Source organism: Fusarium poae, chromosome 2 (genome assembly GCF_019609905.1).
Source record: "Fusarium poae strain DAOMC 252244 chromosome 2, whole genome shotgun sequence".
Taxonomy (NCBI): Eukaryota; Fungi; Ascomycota; class Sordariomycetes; order Hypocreales; family Nectriaceae; genus Fusarium; species Fusarium poae.
The window spans coordinates 8,073,239-8,092,778 of record NC_058400.1 but is presented as its reverse complement, the minus strand read 5'-3'; the positions used below and the strand labels follow the sequence as shown (position 1 = coordinate 8,092,778).

Here is a 19,540-nt window from a genome sequence, read left to right as displayed (position 1 = left end):
AACCGAGAAAAGAAAAGAAACCCCTAGGCAATCCAGTCCTCCCATTTGCAGTTATCTTCGATGATGTCCTTCTATTATTTGCCATTATTGAATAATATCCTCTTACCCTTCGCAGGAAACCCACCTGCTAATACACCAGCTAGCCAGCTCTCCTGAATGATCGCACTGCCCATCCAACAAACAGTGAATTCTCCTCACAATTTGCTCTTACTGGAGTGCCTTCAGAGTTGAATGAGACAGCACGTAACGAAGACAGCGCTCATGCCGTGATTCCAACAGATCCGGGGCGCCCAGCCATATCGGCGCATTGGCATGTAGATTGCATAGGTAAGCACCCTATTCAGAGGAATCAAGACTCGCCTGTCGATATGACTCAAGGTATTTATATGATATCGCCTGATGGCCAGAACAAACGACTATTTACCTCCTGTAGCAGGGGAGATGAGTAGAGCATATTATATATGGCGTTCTCTCCTACGGAACGAGATTGGTCTACTGTTCTACTAGTGTTGGAATGATCTAATAAATTGCATTCATATTCGCTAACTCATTGACATTGAACCAATATATCTCCCATAACACCTGATCTTACTCGTTCAAAAGGCCGTAGGTATCCATCCTCATAATTGTGCCATAGTAGTTCCAAGCTTCTTGGTACAGAAGGTTGAGAAATACTCGTTCAGCGCGTCCACTGTTCCGCTACCCTCGACGAGACTGACCACAATACCTACATATCCGTCAGGTCGGACGACAACAACTCCACCAAGCTCCTCGTCGAGGCCCATCTTGGCATGAGCCACAGCCTTTGCCTGCGCAAATCGGGCATCAGAGCGATCATCAGCATAGACGTGGTCCCTGTATCGTGCAAGGACACCTGGAACATCGCGGGAAATCTCGATATCGGGTCGCTTCGCAGCAAAGATTGTGGACATGGTGAAGAACCGGCTGTGAGGAAGATGCTTTTCATGGTAAGAGACCTTATCTAGATCGGCTCTCTGATATGCGGCGTAGAAAGACCGTTGGCTACCAAGATGACTGGCAAGATCCTTTAGAGCCTGGCGTGTTTTGGACGGGACACCAGCGAAGACGAATAATCGGAAGGCGCCGTTCAGAGGAACTTCCTGTTCGAGATGCACGACGTTGGCATCCACAACTCTTGTCACGTTCGAGTTGATGAAAATGCGGCCTGTTCGTAATTTCGTTCCTTGAGGATGAATTAAAGGCGACTGTGCGCTATGTTCGGGCGACCAGTTGAAAACGTTCGGCTTGTAGTAAACTCCATATCCACTGGTAAACTCGCACGACTCCTTGAAAGTGTTGATAAACTCATTTTCTTGAGCATCACCGTTCTTGCTCTGGCCTGCCGACGCTGCCTGTACCTCAGCTGCCGCGGGCGGTCTTTGAGAGAAAAGTTTGGCGTATCGATTGTCGAAATCGAGAAGGGATTCGGCGACATGCTTGCGCTCTGTCTCGTATGTCTGTAGGATCTCCCTCTTGGCAAATCCAGACTCGACAGCGTGTATCTTCCAGGCAAGGTTCTGGGCGTCAAGAAACGCTGTGTTCATTCCTTGTCCAGCTTTGGGCTGCAGTCATGTTAGCATAGTGTATACGCACTGGTAAGAAAAACTTACGCTGTGAGTATGGCAGGCATCGCCGCCGAGGAAGACTCGCTGATCCAAAGTATATCTCTCAGAAATACCTTGTCCGATAGGATAGACTGAGTACCACTCGACGCGCTCCCACTCAATAGAATACGGCTGCAAAATCTTCTTGGCGGACTCCTGTACTTGCTCCTCGGTAGCTGTTCGCCTGGGGTTCCAGTCTGCATCTGTCGAGGATGCGATCTGAATGTAGAGGCGAACCATGTTGTCCTCTCGTGGGATGACCATGATGGAACCATGCTCACTATGGATGGTACATTTCATCTAACAGGAGTCAGTAAGCAGAAACGGGTATGATTGCTGTTCAATCAGAAACTGACCTTGATATCAGGAAAGTCTGTTTTCACTACACCATCCATAACACCCCAGACATGTGCAATGGGATCCTTGTGACGGACGGCGATACCAAGCTCATTGCGGATGAATGACCTTGCGCCCTCGCCACCAAACAGATATTTGGCGTGCAGGGTCTCTTGGGCTGTGCCGTCAACGTGCTCCAGCTCGACGGTAACAGGATAGTCGGGGTTAGATTTCTCATCGGATTTGAAACTCTTGATGGTCCATGGCCGCTGGACCTGCGCTCCATTCTTTTCCAAATCCGAGATAAAAACACGTTCAATCAGACCCTGGTGCAACAAGGTTGTGAAGGGATAACGAGCATCAATAAAGTCTGGACAGCTAGCCCATGTACCAGTTCGTGCGATTCCATCGCCTGACGAAGCTGGATCCCAAAAGGCGACCTCGTAAACACGAGCTGGCTTATGTGCCATGATGGCAGACTTCAGGCCCATGTTGCGAAGGAGGTCCAGAGAGCGCGGCTGAATGCCATCAGCTCGACCAGTCGGAGTTGGCTCTGCTCTGTTATCAATATGCTTGATCTTGTAACCCCAACGAGCGAGACATGTTGACAGCATAAGACCAACTGGTCCCGCACCAACAATAACTAGTGAGGCATAGATTAGACACCAATCCAATTTTGATAAATATTGAGTAACTTACCTATATCATAGTAAGGTGAGCGGTCAGATTGTGATTGAGACATGGCGTGGGAGGGTAAAAGAGATGACTTGGGTATAGGATGATGTGGACAACCAAGTTAAGTCGATCTGCAGAGTCCAAAACAAGTCGATGGGGGGTGGCATCTTATATGCAAAAACGACATGATGACCAGATGCCGGGGGGTTCGGCCGGGGCACTCAGTCAGCGTGCGGCTCAGCTTAGGATAGTTAGCGACCCGACAATCCGAGGAAAATTGACGGCATCAAACTCGGTACGGGTGGTGGTGGAGAGCATCTTGGCTTTTTGTCATGGTGCTTCGAGGTGCTTCAGAGATAGGAAATGGTCTAAGCCAGTACCCAGGAGATCCGCTTCGCATTCTTTTAGTGAGATATGGAGTAAACCACCGCTAATCGTCATGGGGTTCAGATGTCCTGAGTGTGGGGTTCTGGGGCGAAGAGGAGGCAGGAGGTCTAGACTGCCTTTTTGGGAAGTCGGGAGTTGATTTCGGGAAGCCGTGAACCGGTCCGGCTTCTGTCTCGGCTGCAGGGGCACTGTGACAAGATAGTGCCAGATAGTATCAGCTCGTATCTCACGTACAAACCCTAACATATCTTAACTGCATGAATAACATGCAACGCATTACCAACCACGGGGTGGGTACACGGTGGGCCCCACGAATGCCGGCCAGCATACCGAAGATCTAATTTCATACGGTTTTTTGCTATGAGGTCCGCGATCCAATGAGTGTGACCATCATGGGAACTCCATCTTTAGAAACTGACGGGTTCAGTTGAAATAACTATACGGTGAGAGGGACGCTTCGTAACCTTACCCAGTAGGCAGGTAGCGAAATACGCATTAACAACTGTTCACGGACATCAAGGATTCACCTTCAGTCCTACTCAGCACAGTGATTCAGGGTAGACAAGTCGACCAAAACTTTCTGTGTAATGGAATATTTGATGAAAATAAAACGGAAGTTGCATCACGCAATGTGGGACAAGAACGATTAGAACTTCCCTACTCTCAACAAACACGCAAGTCGTGGGTACTTCTTGCCAAACAATGCGGTTACTGTTTCCTTCCATACCCGCCCACATCTGGGCATCATGAGGCAACCACCCTCATCACTTTCGAGTCACCAAATGGGATTTTGGGAATTTCATCTTTTGCATGCAAGGCACGCGGCATTGCGTAAATTTGATTCTCGCGTATGACACCGGGCTTGCTCGAATTTTGCTCTTTGTGTCCCGAAAAACAACGATTCAGAGCCTGGTTGTACAGGAATGGACTATTCGTCGTTTTGTTCTACTTATCTCACCAGAGACCACCCTACGGGTATCAGAGAGAGTTTTGACGAAAACAGTGAGTGCAAGAAAGCACGAAACCAGGGACACTGACTGACGACTAGGCAGAATGCCGTAACGTTCTCGTGCGATACTGTGCCCACATCCCTCGCAACTACCAGTACCGTGACGGTATCCGACTTGTTAGGTCGCCTCAGATTAAGGGAAACTGTTATCTGACAAAACCCAGGTATTCCTGGTGTTACGAGATCATCTTGGAGACGAATTCATTGGACTTGCAGGAGGTGTGCTCTACGAGATGATCGAAGTTGATTGCCACTATTCGGACGATCCAGGCGCAGCATTTCAACGCTGGAGGCATGACCACCTAAACAGACATGTGAGACAGATTGCACTGAATAAACTTGGACTACCCGTGACACAAGATACAGGCAGATCTCGAGCTCCCTCACATCCCGCACCTAAACACCGTTACATCTAGCATCGTTCCGACCACTACATTGATGCAGTGGAGAGAGAGTCACCCCACAAGATACCGCACACGTCTTTCGGATTTTTCGCCCGCAAAAACCAGGTCTTCTTTGTATCCAAGTGGTATTGGAACGCGGAAAACTTGGATGATAGAACATACCATGTACGTCTCATCACGCCTTGGAGGCACACGGGCGTTTAGACAACTCAAAGCCAGAGAGTTTCACGAAATGCAATGGAATGAGAGTATGGGACATAAAGGGAGACTTGTAGGCGAAAAATCAATTGATCTAGGGGAGCTACCGAAAAGCGGAACTGTAGAAGGCTTGTCCGAACAGACTGGGCATGCCACGCATCATCGTCGTTCGTCGAGTTTGAGGCTCATGGGACATGAGAAGATAACTGAAATAATACACAGATTCCGCCTGACAGAGAAGGGCAACGGAACGAACGGCATATCTCGAGCTGCATTGGAACAAGATAACCACCCAACCTTATTGGTTCATGACACATTGGAGCAGCGACTGGACACACCTGTCAGAGATTGCGAAATACCCAACGCGAACTTTGCGCGAAAATTCGGCCTGTTCACAGATGACAGACCATTGCCGCCTTTTATAAGGGAACTGCCAGTTGCCGAAGACATTGCAATGGAAATGGCGACGTGCCACCAACCGAAGGAATTGGTATACGCAAGAAGGGTTCAAGGTCCCTTTACCCCTCAGCTTTGGTTCGATAGTGGCATTGATTACCGGTGGAAGCATAGTTCATGTTGAATCTTCACGATGTTGGCTATGCTCGGACATGTGTGCGTTAAACTCGAGGAGGCGATGTAAATTACCTAACAAAGTACTTGAATTATATATCCACTTGGTATTGCAATGCAGAAAAGTGATACCAGATGCTTCGTTCCTGGTTGTCCATGTGCATGTTTGCATAGAATATCACACAGAGACAGGTATAAGCTTATCCAATACTTGCCATACTTCTCAGACTAGGTACCTTGCATATTCTTGTACTCTTAGACTTAGGAGGTGAACTTTCCTACTACCCAGTAGCCTGTCTACACTCGGAGAAATATCAATAATTTTCATCGTGTATTTGCTACATGAGATACCTGTTATTTCCTAAAATTTATTAGTTGGGGACAAAGACGCATCAGTCGCGTCCAAGGAGGAGGGATCAGTCAGGCTTATGTTTGCTGCAAGACAGTATCCATAGCAAAGAAATGTTGGGATAGCCAAACACAGCTGATGAGAATACGAGAAACGAGACGAACAACTCAACTTATGTCACTTTTGATTGGGTCGTGGGTGATTTATTATTTTGTACCGTAAACATAATCGTCCTCGTCATCCAAAAAAGAAGATGTGAACTCCTTATAATGCAAGTATATGAATGCAAATGCTTTCATGTGGTATCTCCTTTGCTTGCCCATTAATACAATTTAAACTATTTTCCAGTCGAGAGGTATGTGTACCGACTCTGCCCTAACGCCCCTGTACAGCACCATACCTTGATGATGAACCTTTGGCCAGTGTCATATTATCGTGCAATTAATATACTCGTAGGTCAAAATCCCCCGTGAAGCCGCCGTTAAGAAGCATACAGGCAATGCGGATACGCTGTGTCGGCATGTCAGTTGCTGTGTATGAGTCAATGGGACTGAGGCCTAGCGAAATGCACATGGCGTTTGTGATGGTATGAACACCACAGTCGTGTCCGTTGTTCTGCAGAGGAGCCTCGTGAAGAGTGATTTTCCATTCGTCCTCGACGAACTTCTCCTCCAGAACATCCTTGACCCATGCCATGGCACGGTTGACGTAGGCTGAGTTACCACCGGCGTGGATTGAGTCCATATGCGCCAGTGTCCGTTTGGAAGGCCGGATGACAATCAGGGTCCAATGGGAACGCTCGCATATCGGCAAGAGGATGGTATCAATGTCGAGAAAATTCGTTTTCTCAACACCATAACGGCGGAGAGTTCGTTGGGTCGAGCGGACACCTTGGTCCTGCAGTCGTTTGAAGAAGAAGGAGCCGAGGGTAAAGCATTTGCGAGTGCTTTTCTTGACGTCCTTTATGCCAGCGGCTGAGTTGATAGCCCGATCAAGCCACAGAAGTGATGCATTGACGATCTCATCGTTGAGCCACTCTGTTGCGGACACTACCTTGGCAAAGTCATGCCTTCGTAAATCAACACCCTCAGCAGACTTGGCAAGGGACTCGGCGGGTGGCGCGCGGAGCGTCGATATGGCTTTTTGGTGCCATTGTGACGAAACAGGCGTAACGAGTTCCTGGTTGGGCATACGAAGTCCACCAGACCGAGCGAGGCGTTCCTCAAGCTCGCGTCGAGCTTTCTCCTCAGCCTCCCGCTTTGCGGCCTCAGCAACCAGACGGGCCTTTTCGGCAGCCTTTCGTTTGGCCTCCTCAATTTGCAACTCTATTCCAGCCCTCGAATCATCACTTATTGGGAGCTGTAGCGAAGGAGTATCTAATAGTTCTTTTATGCGAACACTAGGGTCATAGTGATCCCTTTCCTCCACGCGACGACGGAAGCTATTGGCGAAATTGGATGGAGCGAAAATGCTATCCTTGTGTGAGCTTTCAATTGTGGGAGTCGGGTTATTGAACAATTTATGCACCCAGCTGGGCCGCTGCTCTTGGGAGTCGTTATGGTTGGTTCTTCTGGGTACTTCCAGACCCATGTGAGTTCGCGGTCTTGGGCTGACGGTATCATCGGTGAAGCGCACAGCTTTCGGTCGGCGCGACACACCAAGGCGCTTAGGGGTGAATGTAGAGGGATGCCTGCGGCGAGTTCTGAGAATAGATCTGACAGATCTCAGCTGTTCCGTGGTGAGATGCGTTGGGCGGACAGAGCTGTTTATATAATGTTGCGTATTGTATTGTTCGACAAGTTCTCCATGCTCATCGAACTCAGGGAATGACCCTGGAATCGAAAGACGCATGTTGTAATCAGTATGTTGTTGGGAGTGGAAATCATTCTGTAACTTTTGGCGATACTTTTGAGATGCAACATAGCTGGGCGCTGGAAGATTGCGAAGTATTGCCTTAATATCAAGCGCAACCTGATCCACAAACGCCTGCGAGACTTCGCATTCAAATTCTCGATGCTTATGCAAGATATTGTTACAAACGAGGGGTAATGAGGGATCCGACATGAAGCGTTTGATCGATTCCAAGCCAGCAGCAAAATCCGGAGAAATACCATAATCAAGAACAGAAGGGACTAATTCATTACTGTCACGAATTCTGACAATTGTTCGAATCTCGTACACTCTGTCCAGGAACTGGAATACTCGTTTAAGTTGCGATGCGAAATGCTCCGTCACGTCGCGATCATTGCTGTCGACCATGCTGGCGCTTAGGGGGGCCAGGTATTTGTTCGACTCTTCTCTGGTTTCGCGCTCAATAAAATCCCAGACTTTTGACAGAGATTTTGAAAAGTCCCTGTAGTTTTCCATTAAGACGATGAGTCCATCTCGGTCCAGCCATCGCAGCTCACTATCATGAGTAGTGCTAGCATCATCGTAGCTGGAGCTAACCCGATCTCCGCTCAAGTGTGAGCGGTCCTCAGAGGTTTGATGGGATTGAGGGCGTACTGGTAATGAATTAATGAATACCCTTGGAAGTGAGGCCGACAATAACATACTGATTTTGCTGATTGCCTCACCGAGGCCGGCGACGGCAGTGTAAATGCTGGTTATCATCCTGGTGATGGATTTGGCACACATGGGCCCGTTGGCCGGCTACCTCGTCAAGAACTCTTGCTCCTTGACGAATAGAAACAGCAGGGTATGTGGTATTAATGCTGCCTCTCTTTGCGACAACACCAAGTTCTATCGATCACCTTGGCGCGACTCGCTTTATCACGTGACTTATGTCACGTGAAAAGAGTGTCAAAGGCAGGTGCCGACAGGGTACGTGAATCACAGGCCGAGAAGTAGCGATTTACAACTGGAATGGCAGATGATAAAAGACAGTCCTTGGAAGAATGCAACCCAATTGTGAATTGAGCTGATGAATTTGAATCGAGACTGTAGTTGCTGATGAAGACAAAAGGAAGCGGAGGTTTTCCACCAGGTAACCTCAGTGTAGGTATGAACCTGAGACGCGTAGTTAGGCGGTAGGTTAATGACAGTCGCGTGTCGCTACGGTGAAATCCCCATTCGTAGTTCTTATATCAATTTCTTCAATGAGGCCATCGCGAACATGGAAGCCTAGGCAGGTAGGTACTTGGTGCTGAAGTTGCAGGCCTGGTGAGGTGAACAGAAGTTGACAGTGCCCGGATATGAAAGAAGTCGAATTGCCTGTAACCATTCAAAACTGCAGGTGCCAGGTCACTACGCGTGCAACTAAACGATGAATGTGGGACCAGAGAGCGAGTTTCATTGGTCAACATAGGCCTTGCTTAGGCTGTAAGCTCTAAGCTGTAAAAAAGAAGACGCCTAAGCCCTGCTAAAAAAGTGCCATAAACTGACTCGATTATTTCGTCTTGCACAAAGAAGCTGCAAAGAACAATCGTATATGCTCCCAAGCGAGTCATGCATTAGTACCTATGATTCGGATTATTCGACATCTTGACGTAGTTATAAAGTCTCATACTCATCCAAGATGCAGAAAAGGCCGGAACCGGTACCAAGGGGCTGGGTTTGCGTGATGCTATTGTTGGTTGACTCTATTGAAGACAAAGGAAGCCACCACACATCAAGTCATAACTTTAAAAGAAAACACGACCCAGCTACCAGTGTATCGGTTCCATTTGAGAGATTTCTTTGTTGTCAAGAAACCATCTGTTCAATTCGCACTAGTTCAGTTTGCGAACCGAAAGCCTGGACAAAGCTTGGCAATTGTTGGTGGTTATGTTCGCGCCAACTTTTGTAAGCTTCTTTGAGAGAGGGCTGAAGTGGAGGGCAGCCACCACGTTAGCAAACAAGTTCCGGCAAAAGGTTCGGGACCGAAGTCTGCAGCTGAAACTGTTGGCTTCCACGTTCTGACCAGGCCGAGAACTTTAACATAGTTGGGTATCCAACATAGTCTGTACCAGGGCCTGGTTAATGTTTGCCGAATATATCCAACCATCCGTTTAGCCACTAACCCTAGCCAGGTTGAAATAAAGACATCCATAGCTACGTTTAGACTTGGCCGGCACTATGTTCGTGGTGATCCAGGGTCTTGTTCAGCCGCAGGCCACTATTCAATATAGGGAGCTATTTTGCCACAATGAGAAATTCATGAGCAAAAGCACAAATTTTGCACTTGCAAAATTCTTCTGTATGGACGACCCTGTCTGATTATCCTGCGCATATGTTCGGCTCGTGGTAGATACCCAACACGTAGTTGTAAATAGTCGAACGTTGTCATATCAAGATACCCAAAGATGGGTCGTGGGGGCGTACGAAACAATGTGACCCTTGTCAACCTTACCGCTCCTTGGGCAATGTGTATGCTAGGAGACAGTAAACCTAGGGATCCCGACCATCATCCGAACCTTGGGTCGCTAGCGACTATGAATATGAAAGAAACGGAGTTCGTCCGTACGATCATCGTCGATTGCGGAGATGCTTCCACCGATGAAGACCGATCGTAGAAGCAATCCAAATTGCCGGTAATATGTTGTATTAAATGTCGCAGGTTCGGCGTTGTCCGTTCACAGGTAGCGTGTCATTTAGTTACCTGGTCCCCATGCCAGCAACAGATGAGATGACTGTTCACACAAGACACCATTCAGACGGTGTCTTCTTCTGATGCCCGTCTGGGACCCGACTCATGTTGCCTGCTGTATGCCAGGTGTATGTGTCAAGTCCCGGGCCGTTGCGGCGGCAGAAGCTTCCTGACGTGGATGGTGTTGCTGCAAAACTGGAGACGTTTTGGACACCGCCAGTATGGGTGTCCCGAGAAAACGAAAATCGATAGTTTCAATTGAAGGACAAAAGGCCCGCTCTCATGGCTTCTAAAAAAGGTCTTCTGGAACACGCCGAGAAAGGAGGCCGCGGAAACTTGACAGGGCTGGATGGGGTCTGAATATCGATCAGTAATTGGTATTGATACGGTAGGGTGATGCTGAGAATTGCCGGTGTGACAGCTGAAGCTGTGCCTTTGTGAGTACGGCTGCTCTGTATTGTTGCAAGATTTTCCATCCCTTGTCGGGGGTATCGCGACTCACAATTGGTGGTGAGAGATGGAGACACGGCGAGGCCGGTTGGTGTTGAGTGGTGTCACCTCACTCATCCAGCAGACTAAGCAAGGGTGGTGTGGTTCTTTTCAACGTCGACGACCACTAAGACATGCTATTCCTCGATTTGGAAAGCTTCCAGAACAATCGCCCATGTTAGTAGCAGATTGCTTATTTCTAGAAAGATTCTATCAGAACACTTTGTTATGTCTTTCCGTTAGTTTTCCACCAGGCTTCCAAATTAAGCCACCAACAGACCTCAGAATAGCCAAGAGAAGCATCGGATAACTCTAGCGTCCTCGGTCTAGCTCTCAGATCCATCGCTTATTATTGTTGACGTGGCCTATGCCCCATTCTGTGGCTTTTAGTTGACCAAACCTAGCTCCCTTTATTCGTTCACAACTCGTCAAAATAAGTGTTGTAAGCGCTCCCTGTATCACCCGAAGCCTGACTTGGTTATGTAGGGTTGCACCAATGTCTCGATCTCGACAAGTTCGGATATTCGACACAATCGCTGTGCACTTCTCGGCTTACATCCAATGGTGCATCCGTCGAGACAGAGGGTGGCTGCTTGCCTAGCGGTAACGACCTTATTTTTCTGCAGGTAGTTGTGAGTAATTGCTGTAAGACATACCTGATATTGTGCATGATAGTTGTCATTATCTGGAGTAGCATAGACTTGCCCAACCTGTGTATCGAATGATGGGCAAGCCAAATGTCTGAGCATGCACGCCGCAAGTTGGTGCGAGTTGAGTTACACTATGAGAAAGACAGATTTCTTTGTTTAGTCCATGCAGAAAGACTCTGTCAACAGAAGTTGTTTTACTCAGCTAGAAGCAGCCTTAGGGCAAGCGTAACCGTTGGGCCGAGATGGGCCAGTTGCAGCGCGATGTAATGACACTATATTGGTGATCCCTCAGTGGTGTCCGTCCCTGATTGTCCGTTTGCGAATTGGGGGTCAGCCCTGTGCCGTTTCCCAGTCCACATTAGCATAAATGAAGGATGGGGATACCAAGGGCCGTTTTGTGGTAGACGACAATGACGGCATCCCCATTCCAATAACTGCAGGACTGCATTACCCCAAACCCCTGCAAGACATCTCATATCAGAGATAAATATCAACGAGAAAGGCATGCTGCGTTAGTCACGGACATAGGCTTGTGGGCGCGGTTCGCTGTCATCATAATCAGCGGCAGATTACAAGCCAGGGTATTATTGCATGCCAATGATCTCAACTTCTGCAACTGTTTAACTTGTGTGGAGTTTTGTTTGGTCATATCCGGCCCATTATCCAAACACAAGTTAAAAAGATTCGAGTAGCGGCAAGTAAGCTCACTTGCGTACCTTTGCGGTGTGCGTCTGAGAGCAGTAGCAAGTATTAGAAGCTTCTCTTCATCGCAATAATATGTGTTTGATTCCTGATATTTTGCAACGCCACAGTCGCTGGCCTGAGCATAAATTGTTTGCCGTGTTGGCCTCTCGCCATATTAGTGTATAATTCCACGTAACAAACAAGCGGTAACGACAAAGGAAACAGGAACCTCCGCAGAGTTGTGGACGCAAGGAGGAATTTGCGTAGTCTGACGGGAGGCTCTTGGTGCTTGTCACCGGTGCAAACGCGCGGCGAGTAAGAATTTGAGGGTTGTACCATAATGCCTAGTGATATACAATAAACTTTGAATCGTTTTCTTCAGGGACCGACAACTTACGGGGTCGATGGCGTTTACAGATCTGTCATCCCGTTGCTTTATGCAGTAGGATCGACACACTTAATGATGCTGTCGGGAACTGCCACAGGGCCATCGAAGTCTATACCTTGTGTCCGAATAGAAAGCGTCCTTGGCGCTTTTGGGGGGACTTCGGATTGCCTATTGCGCGTTGTGCAGCACAGTACCGTATAATAATAACCAATGAGCGTCGATGGAGGAGGTGCGCATCGCGATCGACCAAGCTATTGTTTTAGCGGCAAAGCCAAGCTGCATTTGAGGGTTGAGGGTCCAGTCATAAAGCCTGGTCAACCACGCCGTCTTCCCTTTTACAGGGGCAGTGAAAAGTGGAATGTTTATCAAGTGGGAGTTCAAGACGGCACTTGACTGCTGGGGAGAGCCCAAGCGTTGGTAGTTAGAAAAAAAGAAGCGATTCATGTTCAGGCCACGAATATCATAGAAACTAACATCCTACCCTGCTTCGAGGTGGTCAATTCCCGACTGGCAACTTGAACGGATGAGAAAGCGGCATATCTTGTCTTAAGATTTAGGCACTAAATCATCACCACCTACCTGCAGAAAAGGTAAAGCATATGTCATTCCTTCTGCATGATGGTAGGTAGGTTGTATTCCCGATACAGAACCGGTTGCTCATGCACCGTCTATCGGATGTCACCAAAGTGGTGTATCTGCACTTTAACATGAAGTTGAGCATTCGTCAACTAATACATACAGCCCCTACTTGGATGATGTGCCGATGAGCGGGTGTGGTGTAGATGAGCTACCCATAATAGGAAACCAGAGCCAAGCAAGTCCATCTGTCGATGACGATCCATCCTGCCCGCTTGTCCTTTTGTTACGAAAATCAAGCTCTTAACCTACCTCTAATCTTCCGAGGTTACTGTAGATCATAGGGATGTTAGTTTTGGGGTGAAAATCTCCCGTCAGTGCGTCAAGATAATTATACAGAACTCTGTTTTCAGATCACGAAATACTTTCGGTTTCAATCTTATGATGTAGTGTGTGGGTTATACAAAACTGTATCTCACCACCACTGCAAGCTGTTATGATGTCAGGTTTCCTCCATTACAAGAGTCAATTGGAGTGAGAGCCGTGCGGGGAACCAAGCCACGATTGGTTCGTAGGTTACTTTACCCCCCGCACATCATTGCATTGCATATTGCATTGCATCGCACCTATTGACAAAAGAATCGTCCAAACCGTGCATTTCCCAACGGTCTATTTGCCGTGAAAGATTTGGCTCATCATCAGAGGGACCAGTGCGATCGAGATGGCGTGTTCAAGAAAGACAGGCAAGGTCAGGCCAGGGAGCAGAAGCAAAGGCCACACCAAAACTTGGATTGAGACCAGACTCCACGAGACTCACTCCACCTTTTGACCATAGCTGTCTGTGCCTACCTATTCTAGTGTGCTTCTTCAACTGGCTGACCAGGTAGCTCAGGATGGACACATCAGTTGGCAATGATGTCAAACAATGGCGTACTTTTTGAATAACTCTGCGTTCTGGGAAGTTGTCGACTTCGATTTCGATTCTTCAGTACCTACAACGGTACTTGATACTGAATTTCCTATATCCATCTCTAACCTTTTCCAACATTGAACTTCGCATTTATGCCTACCAGTCGGGTGCCACTGCGTCACGGTCTACCGAAACCACCGCCTCCTCCAGAGAGGTACCTAATTTGCCACACTAAGTAACCTAGTGATTCCACGCAACAGTGCTCAAATCTCACTCCGTTTCTCGCCTTAATTGGTTAGATACTTTACATAATTCTGATCCCAGGTCAGGTAGCTTTCGGCGTTGTCCGTGCCTGAGTTCAAAGAATCGTTTTTTTTATGCTGATTCAAATAAATTTTCTTTCCTTTGAACCGTGACCCTGAATCGATATGACCCTTTTTCACGCCCTCCGCGTGTCAGGTTAGGTAAACTATCTACCTCTAGGGAGCCTACTTTCAGGTAGTGTTTTGTTTGTCATGTGTAAGTGGAGCAGACAATATGCTGTGACACTTCGGGATGTCAACGAGGACAAACACTTCATGTTTGGTTCTGTTCTGTTCTCTGGCCCGTTGCACCGAGGGAGTTTATCTACAGTATCTCTTCTATACGGATAGACAGTCTTTGTAATGGCCATCAATTACAAGGCTATGCAATTATACACACGTGCCCCGACCAAATATAAACAAGAGGCGATCAACGGAAGATACCTTAATAAGCACGCTGCCAACAAAACTGCAATGTGAACCCCTGTTTGTATTGAAAGAAGGGAGCTTCTAAAAGGCTTCTTTTGCCTCAACGCCAGGCTGAAAACACCTAACCCTCGTGAATATCCGAGCATCTGTGTGTGTGACCCTTGTTAGCCAAGCTTTCCGGCTGGGTGCAGCAGCAGAAAGCAACAGCCTCTGCCGATGAGATGCCAAACAAGGGGCATTTTGAGTGAAGATCCATTCATGAATTGACCCTTTCTCTGGGACGGCAGAGCACTATTGGCTTGCCACAGGGCATCGCTTAGATAGGCCGCCTGCCGTACAGTGCTGCACTGTACAACGCAGGCCGGTGGCAGTCACCTCCTCCCGGCCCCGCCCCTTACAACTCTGTCTTTTGTTTGGTTAAAGACGTTCCCAGCCATCGATGCCAGTCTTGTGATTCTCGTACTATGACTGGACAGCAGTAGGGGCCGTACAGTGTACACGTTTAGTGGACGCAAGGTCTAACCGACAGGTAGACTGACCTGACCTGACCTGACTGACTGTTGTTCATGCTCCATGGTGATGGGCTCAAGTCGTTCGGGATGCAAAATTGCACAACGACCTGTGTATCGGTTGGCTACGGTTGCTTCCCCCTGTTGATTATCAGGGATCACAGTGCTAGCATTCAAATTTGTTCAAGCCGTCTCCCGATTGTTTGGTTTGGTTCGGTTTGGTTTCGCTCCCTCCGTCTGGTGACAGATGCAGTGTTATGTTATTGACGTCGTTATTGTTAACCACACACCTACAGTACCCACTATTCCTTCCATCCCGGCTTCTTTCTTTCTTGTCCTCTTCATCTCCACATCAACCTCCCCACTCTGTGTTGTTTTGTCTCCGTCTGGGCTCCTCTACAGCGCACTAGTGATCCAGGTTGTGAGACGAAAAAAAAAGTGACTGAAAAACGAGAAAGCCGAGGGGGGAAAGTAGTGAACTTTCATCAGGGAGGTTTCCCTTTAAAACAAGCTCAGCCCAGTCCTAATAACCATCACCCGCTTCTGGTCGCCTTCCTTTTTTTGGTGTTGTTTCTGCACATCTCAAGTGACGACACACACACATATGCTATCAATCAGTTAAACAACCCCATTCAATCGTTCACTCATTCGTCTGACCGACCGACCGACCGATCCTCAACTGTCTTGGGTACAAGGCGCACGTTCATTCTCTGTCGCCATTCTTATAAATTGAATCCCGGACACAATACTCCATAAACACTACATTAGCATACCAGGCCCTGTCCTGTTTCAACTGTAAACTCCTTCCCCCTCCTTTCCTGACAAAGATCCCCAAAAGCCAATACCACCAGACCCAGGTAGCCAACCAACTAGCAGATCTGCCGCCTCGACTCAACTTTAGCGCTGCTCTCCAACGCCGCTCATACGCCCGCCGCACCCACGCTTTCTCGCCCTTTCACCTCCACAGCCTACCTGTTCTGCAACCGGGGTCTGGACTCTGGACCTCTTATTACACTTTGGGTCCCCCAGGTCCGCATTCCTATGATTTAACCTGTCCTTCGCCCAAACCAAACCGAACCATCATTCCGCTCTAGACGTTCTGTTATCTTGTCGATAAACTCGCGATAGGCCACACGCCATCGAACTCTCGTCGTCTTCGTCTGTCCCAGACCCGTGTTCCTCTCTACCCGGCCTTCGCCAAGCCCTCTTGCAAAGGCACCATCCGCAATCCGTCTACGACGACATTCACCGGCACGCGGCTCCCACGACCCTCGCATTCCAATTACACAGGAACTACCCAGCAACCTCTACGCTTCTTACCGGACGGCCTCGACCCTCTTTGCGCCATCTCCGCTTTAGGACTGATTGTCCTCAAAACGTCACATTGACCAACCTTCAGACGGACTTCTTTGTTGTCACGCCCGATCATCAATTACACTACCCGTCTTGTCCGTTGTGACATTCTTACTTGTGTTTCCCTTCTACAGTACTCCAACGATCTCGTCTTGGATATTGTCATTTTGACAATCTTCGAACTTAATCTTGCCTTCTGATTTCCTTCATCATCTCCTCTGGCGGTACAGATTGGCTTCATAACAAACCTGTGGATCTTCAATCTGCATCACGGTCATTCTCTCGAAATTCTTATTTGATCTTAATCATCAAGTTCAAGACATATTTTGATATTGATGGCCTCATCGTTCCTGCGGTAGCCCTACATCTAGACTTGACGCCCCTTCCTGCCTCCACTATATGGGCAATTGCGTTAGTTTCTGCGTCAGATTTCCACTACCCGCCCGCCGTACCACGACTCCACTTGGTTTCGCTCTTATTACCTGACCTCGTCCCCTCCCTTCAAACGCTTCGAGTCTAGGATCTGTTTCCTGATTTGATTTATTTACTATTCAATACTTGCTTGGAGCGCTTGGATTGACTACAATGATGGGTGTGTCGCGTTCACGGAGGCAATCCCTTGACTGCCATGCCATACCTCCATCACCTCAACCATCTTCCGCTTTCGAGGACATTTTCGACGTCGATTCACCTGTCTCGAGACCCGTTAGCGAAGCCTTCATGTCGGGAGCTTCCACACCGAATGGCACAACAAATTCTCGTCCACCATCGCTCACTGAAATCTTACTCGATGTCGCTTCGCCACCGTGGACTCTGAGTGCTTTCATGGCATATCTTTCTCAAAATCATTGTATGGAGAGCCTCGAATTCACACTCGACTCACAACGCTACGCCGCCTTTTACAACGAAATCATCACCAACAATTCGAATCGCACCCAAGAGGATAACGACCGTGTTTGTGTATTGTGGGAAAAGCTCATGCAGGTTTACATCATTCCTTGTGCTCCTCGAGAGGTCAACCTCCCAGCCCGTATTCGAGACCAGTTGCTCGGCCTTCCTTGCGGCCCTTCTCCTCCCCACCCTGCACAACTGGAAGAGGCTGGTCGAATTCTATATGAGCTTATGAACGATTCTTTACTCGTCCCTTTCCTCCAGTCTGTCGCTCCCATGCACGCCGATGGATCCACAGAAGAGCATGGCCGTGGATCTCGCCGCTCCTCAAACAGCAACGCCCGTATGGGTGCTCCCGTTCGATCGATGAACTCAATGCACCATCACCATGAACCCGAATCTCTGACAGACGACAGCGACTGCAACTCAGCTCCGGGTATGGAACCCATGACTCCTCCAACAACACCGCCTACTTCCGAATGGGCCTTCACCACTTCCCCCGGCGGTCTCCAACGTGCTGTTGCGGCTCATAACAAGGGCTGGAAGAAGATGGGTGCCAAATTGGGCTTCAATCGCAAGAGCTCTAGGACACGCTCTGCCCCTACTTCGTCACATCCTACAGAAGGGTTCCATATGCACCACGACTCCTTATGAGGGTCACAGGTCGCGTCATTACCTGAATCGTCCAACGAAGCTGAATGGACTCATGATGTCTCAGAAGAAACTCATGAGACGGGAGGCGCTCGTTTCGGTCCTCCTCTGCATGGCACTTTGCATGCAGCAGACGATGGTTGGCACCACAATCCTGACTTCCGACAAGACGGCGGTTTCGGGAATGGCACGACCGCAAAATTTGACACCGTTCGTAACGGTGTGAAGACGTCTCTCGTGCAAAAGAACATTCGCATGAGAAGACGATCAAATAAGCACCATGATTTCGTCGCTGCTATGCAGCCCTTGGCAGACAAGCATGTTGCTGAGTCACACAGCACTTCTTATCGTCACGATCTCCCACTCTTATCAATATCACCTGTATGCTCTGGAGGCAACGTGCAAGCCACCCAGAGTCCAATGGTAGATGTATCCAACTACCTACCCACACCTACTACAAGCAGTGAGGATATTGGTTCCCCTTCAACAACCTCGGATCATCAAGCTTTCCGTTACGCGTCTCCTGTTGAAGACATGTACGGATGGGACGCAGAGCTCGACCGCCGCCGATCACCAAGCCGATCGTCGATGAGTTCGAATGAGGGCTGCGACGCCATCGCCCTCAGCTATAGGCGAGCGAATGGTAGCAAACACAGCTTGCTGCAGCGCGTCTTTCGAGTCGGTTCGTCTACTTCCATGGCCAAGATGGAAGCTGCGACATAAGATGTGGCTTGGACCTCCGGGTTCATCCTGCATTCAATACGTTTTAATTTTGTTTTTATGCTGGACGTTACGACTTGCATACATGAATTCATCATGGGCCATATTAATGAAGTTGGCCATTTGGGACAGGCAAGGCGTTTATGGCGATATGATTTGGTTTCTCAATTAAAGTACATCACCGGGGTTCAGGGAGGGTTTTTTTTTATTCATTTGCGAGATTGTTTGGCTCTGATGTACGCATCAGGTCTTCCATCCAAGCGTTTTTGGATGCTGAAATTGCATTTTCATGGGGCAATAAACGACTGGGGGGACACCAAAATATGTCTTTGGTGACCAGTCTGATGATGACGATAACGGCCTCTTCTTTTTTCAGGCCTAATATGAACGATGGTTTACAAAGAAAAGAAAGAGATGGACTCTCGTGTCTAGTTAGCATGATACCCCCCTTCCATCCTTGATGGGAGGGAATCTAGACGTAATGTCTAACAAGAAATGTATTACATTAACAACATTTACCTGTTCCTTTTCGAGTTTCTACTGATGCGCCATCGTGAGGACAAGAGATTCCATTCCAGGGTTAACCCAACCCAACGCCACTGGTGACAAGAGCATATGTAAACTGATGGGTTGGGCAAGCTCAGGCTGCCGGAGCAAAACACCCATTCGAACTTGTCTGGAATGTCTCAACTATGATCAAGCCGGAATTTGAAGGGGAATGAGCAGAAGTACAAGTTGCTTATCGTGTGCCCCAAAAGTCTCAAACTCCCCGTATCGACGATGTGCTTTCCCATTAAGGAACCGCTAAAAGCGCCTAAGTGATAGCTGATCAGATATGCGTCAAATAATATTCGGCCTTGTGGTAATC

At 48.3% G+C, this 19,540-nt stretch overlaps 5 protein-coding genes across 5 annotated transcripts; 2 read left to right on the top strand and 3 right to left on the bottom strand.

Moving 5' to 3' along the window:
* Positions 1 to 620: 620 nt before the first annotated feature.
* On the bottom strand, positions 621 to 2,703 carry FPOAC1_006763 (uncharacterized protein; the record flags this gene model as incomplete). Its single annotated transcript, XM_044851238.1, has 4 exons — positions 621 to 1,583; positions 1,632 to 1,925; positions 1,982 to 2,604; positions 2,661 to 2,703. 4 exons carry the CDS (start codon positions 2,701 to 2,703, stop codon positions 621 to 623), a joined length of 1,923 nt encoding a protein of 640 aa, XP_044709950.1.
* Positions 2,704 to 3,946: 1,243 nt separating this feature from the next.
* Positions 3,947 to 5,214, top strand: FPOAC1_006762 (uncharacterized protein; the record flags this gene model as incomplete). Its single annotated transcript, XM_044851237.1, has 4 exons — positions 3,947 to 4,025; positions 4,076 to 4,149; positions 4,197 to 4,346; positions 4,399 to 5,214. The coding sequence occupies 4 exons, from the start codon at positions 3,947 to 3,949 to the stop codon at positions 5,212 to 5,214; spliced, it is 1,119 nt and encodes a 372-aa protein (XP_044709949.1).
* Positions 5,215 to 5,994: 780 nt separating this feature from the next.
* On the bottom strand, positions 5,995 to 8,166 carry FPOAC1_006761 (uncharacterized protein; the record flags this gene model as incomplete). Its single annotated transcript, XM_044851236.1, has 2 exons — positions 5,995 to 8,057; positions 8,109 to 8,166. The coding sequence occupies 2 exons, from the start codon at positions 8,164 to 8,166 to the stop codon at positions 5,995 to 5,997; spliced, it is 2,121 nt and encodes a 706-aa protein (XP_044709948.1).
* A 3,605-nt stretch (positions 8,167 to 11,771) lies between these two features.
* FPOAC1_006760 (uncharacterized protein) lies at positions 11,772 to 13,249 on the bottom strand (the record flags this gene model as incomplete). The annotated part of the gene is made up of 5 exons (XM_044851235.1): positions 11,772 to 11,805; positions 11,976 to 12,107; positions 12,173 to 12,287; positions 12,341 to 12,362; positions 13,220 to 13,249. The coding sequence occupies 5 exons, from the start codon at positions 13,247 to 13,249 to the stop codon at positions 11,772 to 11,774; spliced, it is 333 nt and encodes a 110-aa protein (XP_044709947.1).
* A 3,749-nt stretch (positions 13,250 to 16,998) lies between these two features.
* Positions 16,999 to 18,675, top strand: FPOAC1_006759 (uncharacterized protein; the record flags this gene model as incomplete). The annotated part of the gene is made up of 2 exons (XM_044851234.1): positions 16,999 to 17,854; positions 18,020 to 18,675. The coding sequence occupies 2 exons, from the start codon at positions 16,999 to 17,001 to the stop codon at positions 18,673 to 18,675; spliced, it is 1,512 nt and encodes a 503-aa protein (XP_044709946.1).
* Between the last annotated feature and the right edge of the window lie 865 nt (positions 18,676 to 19,540).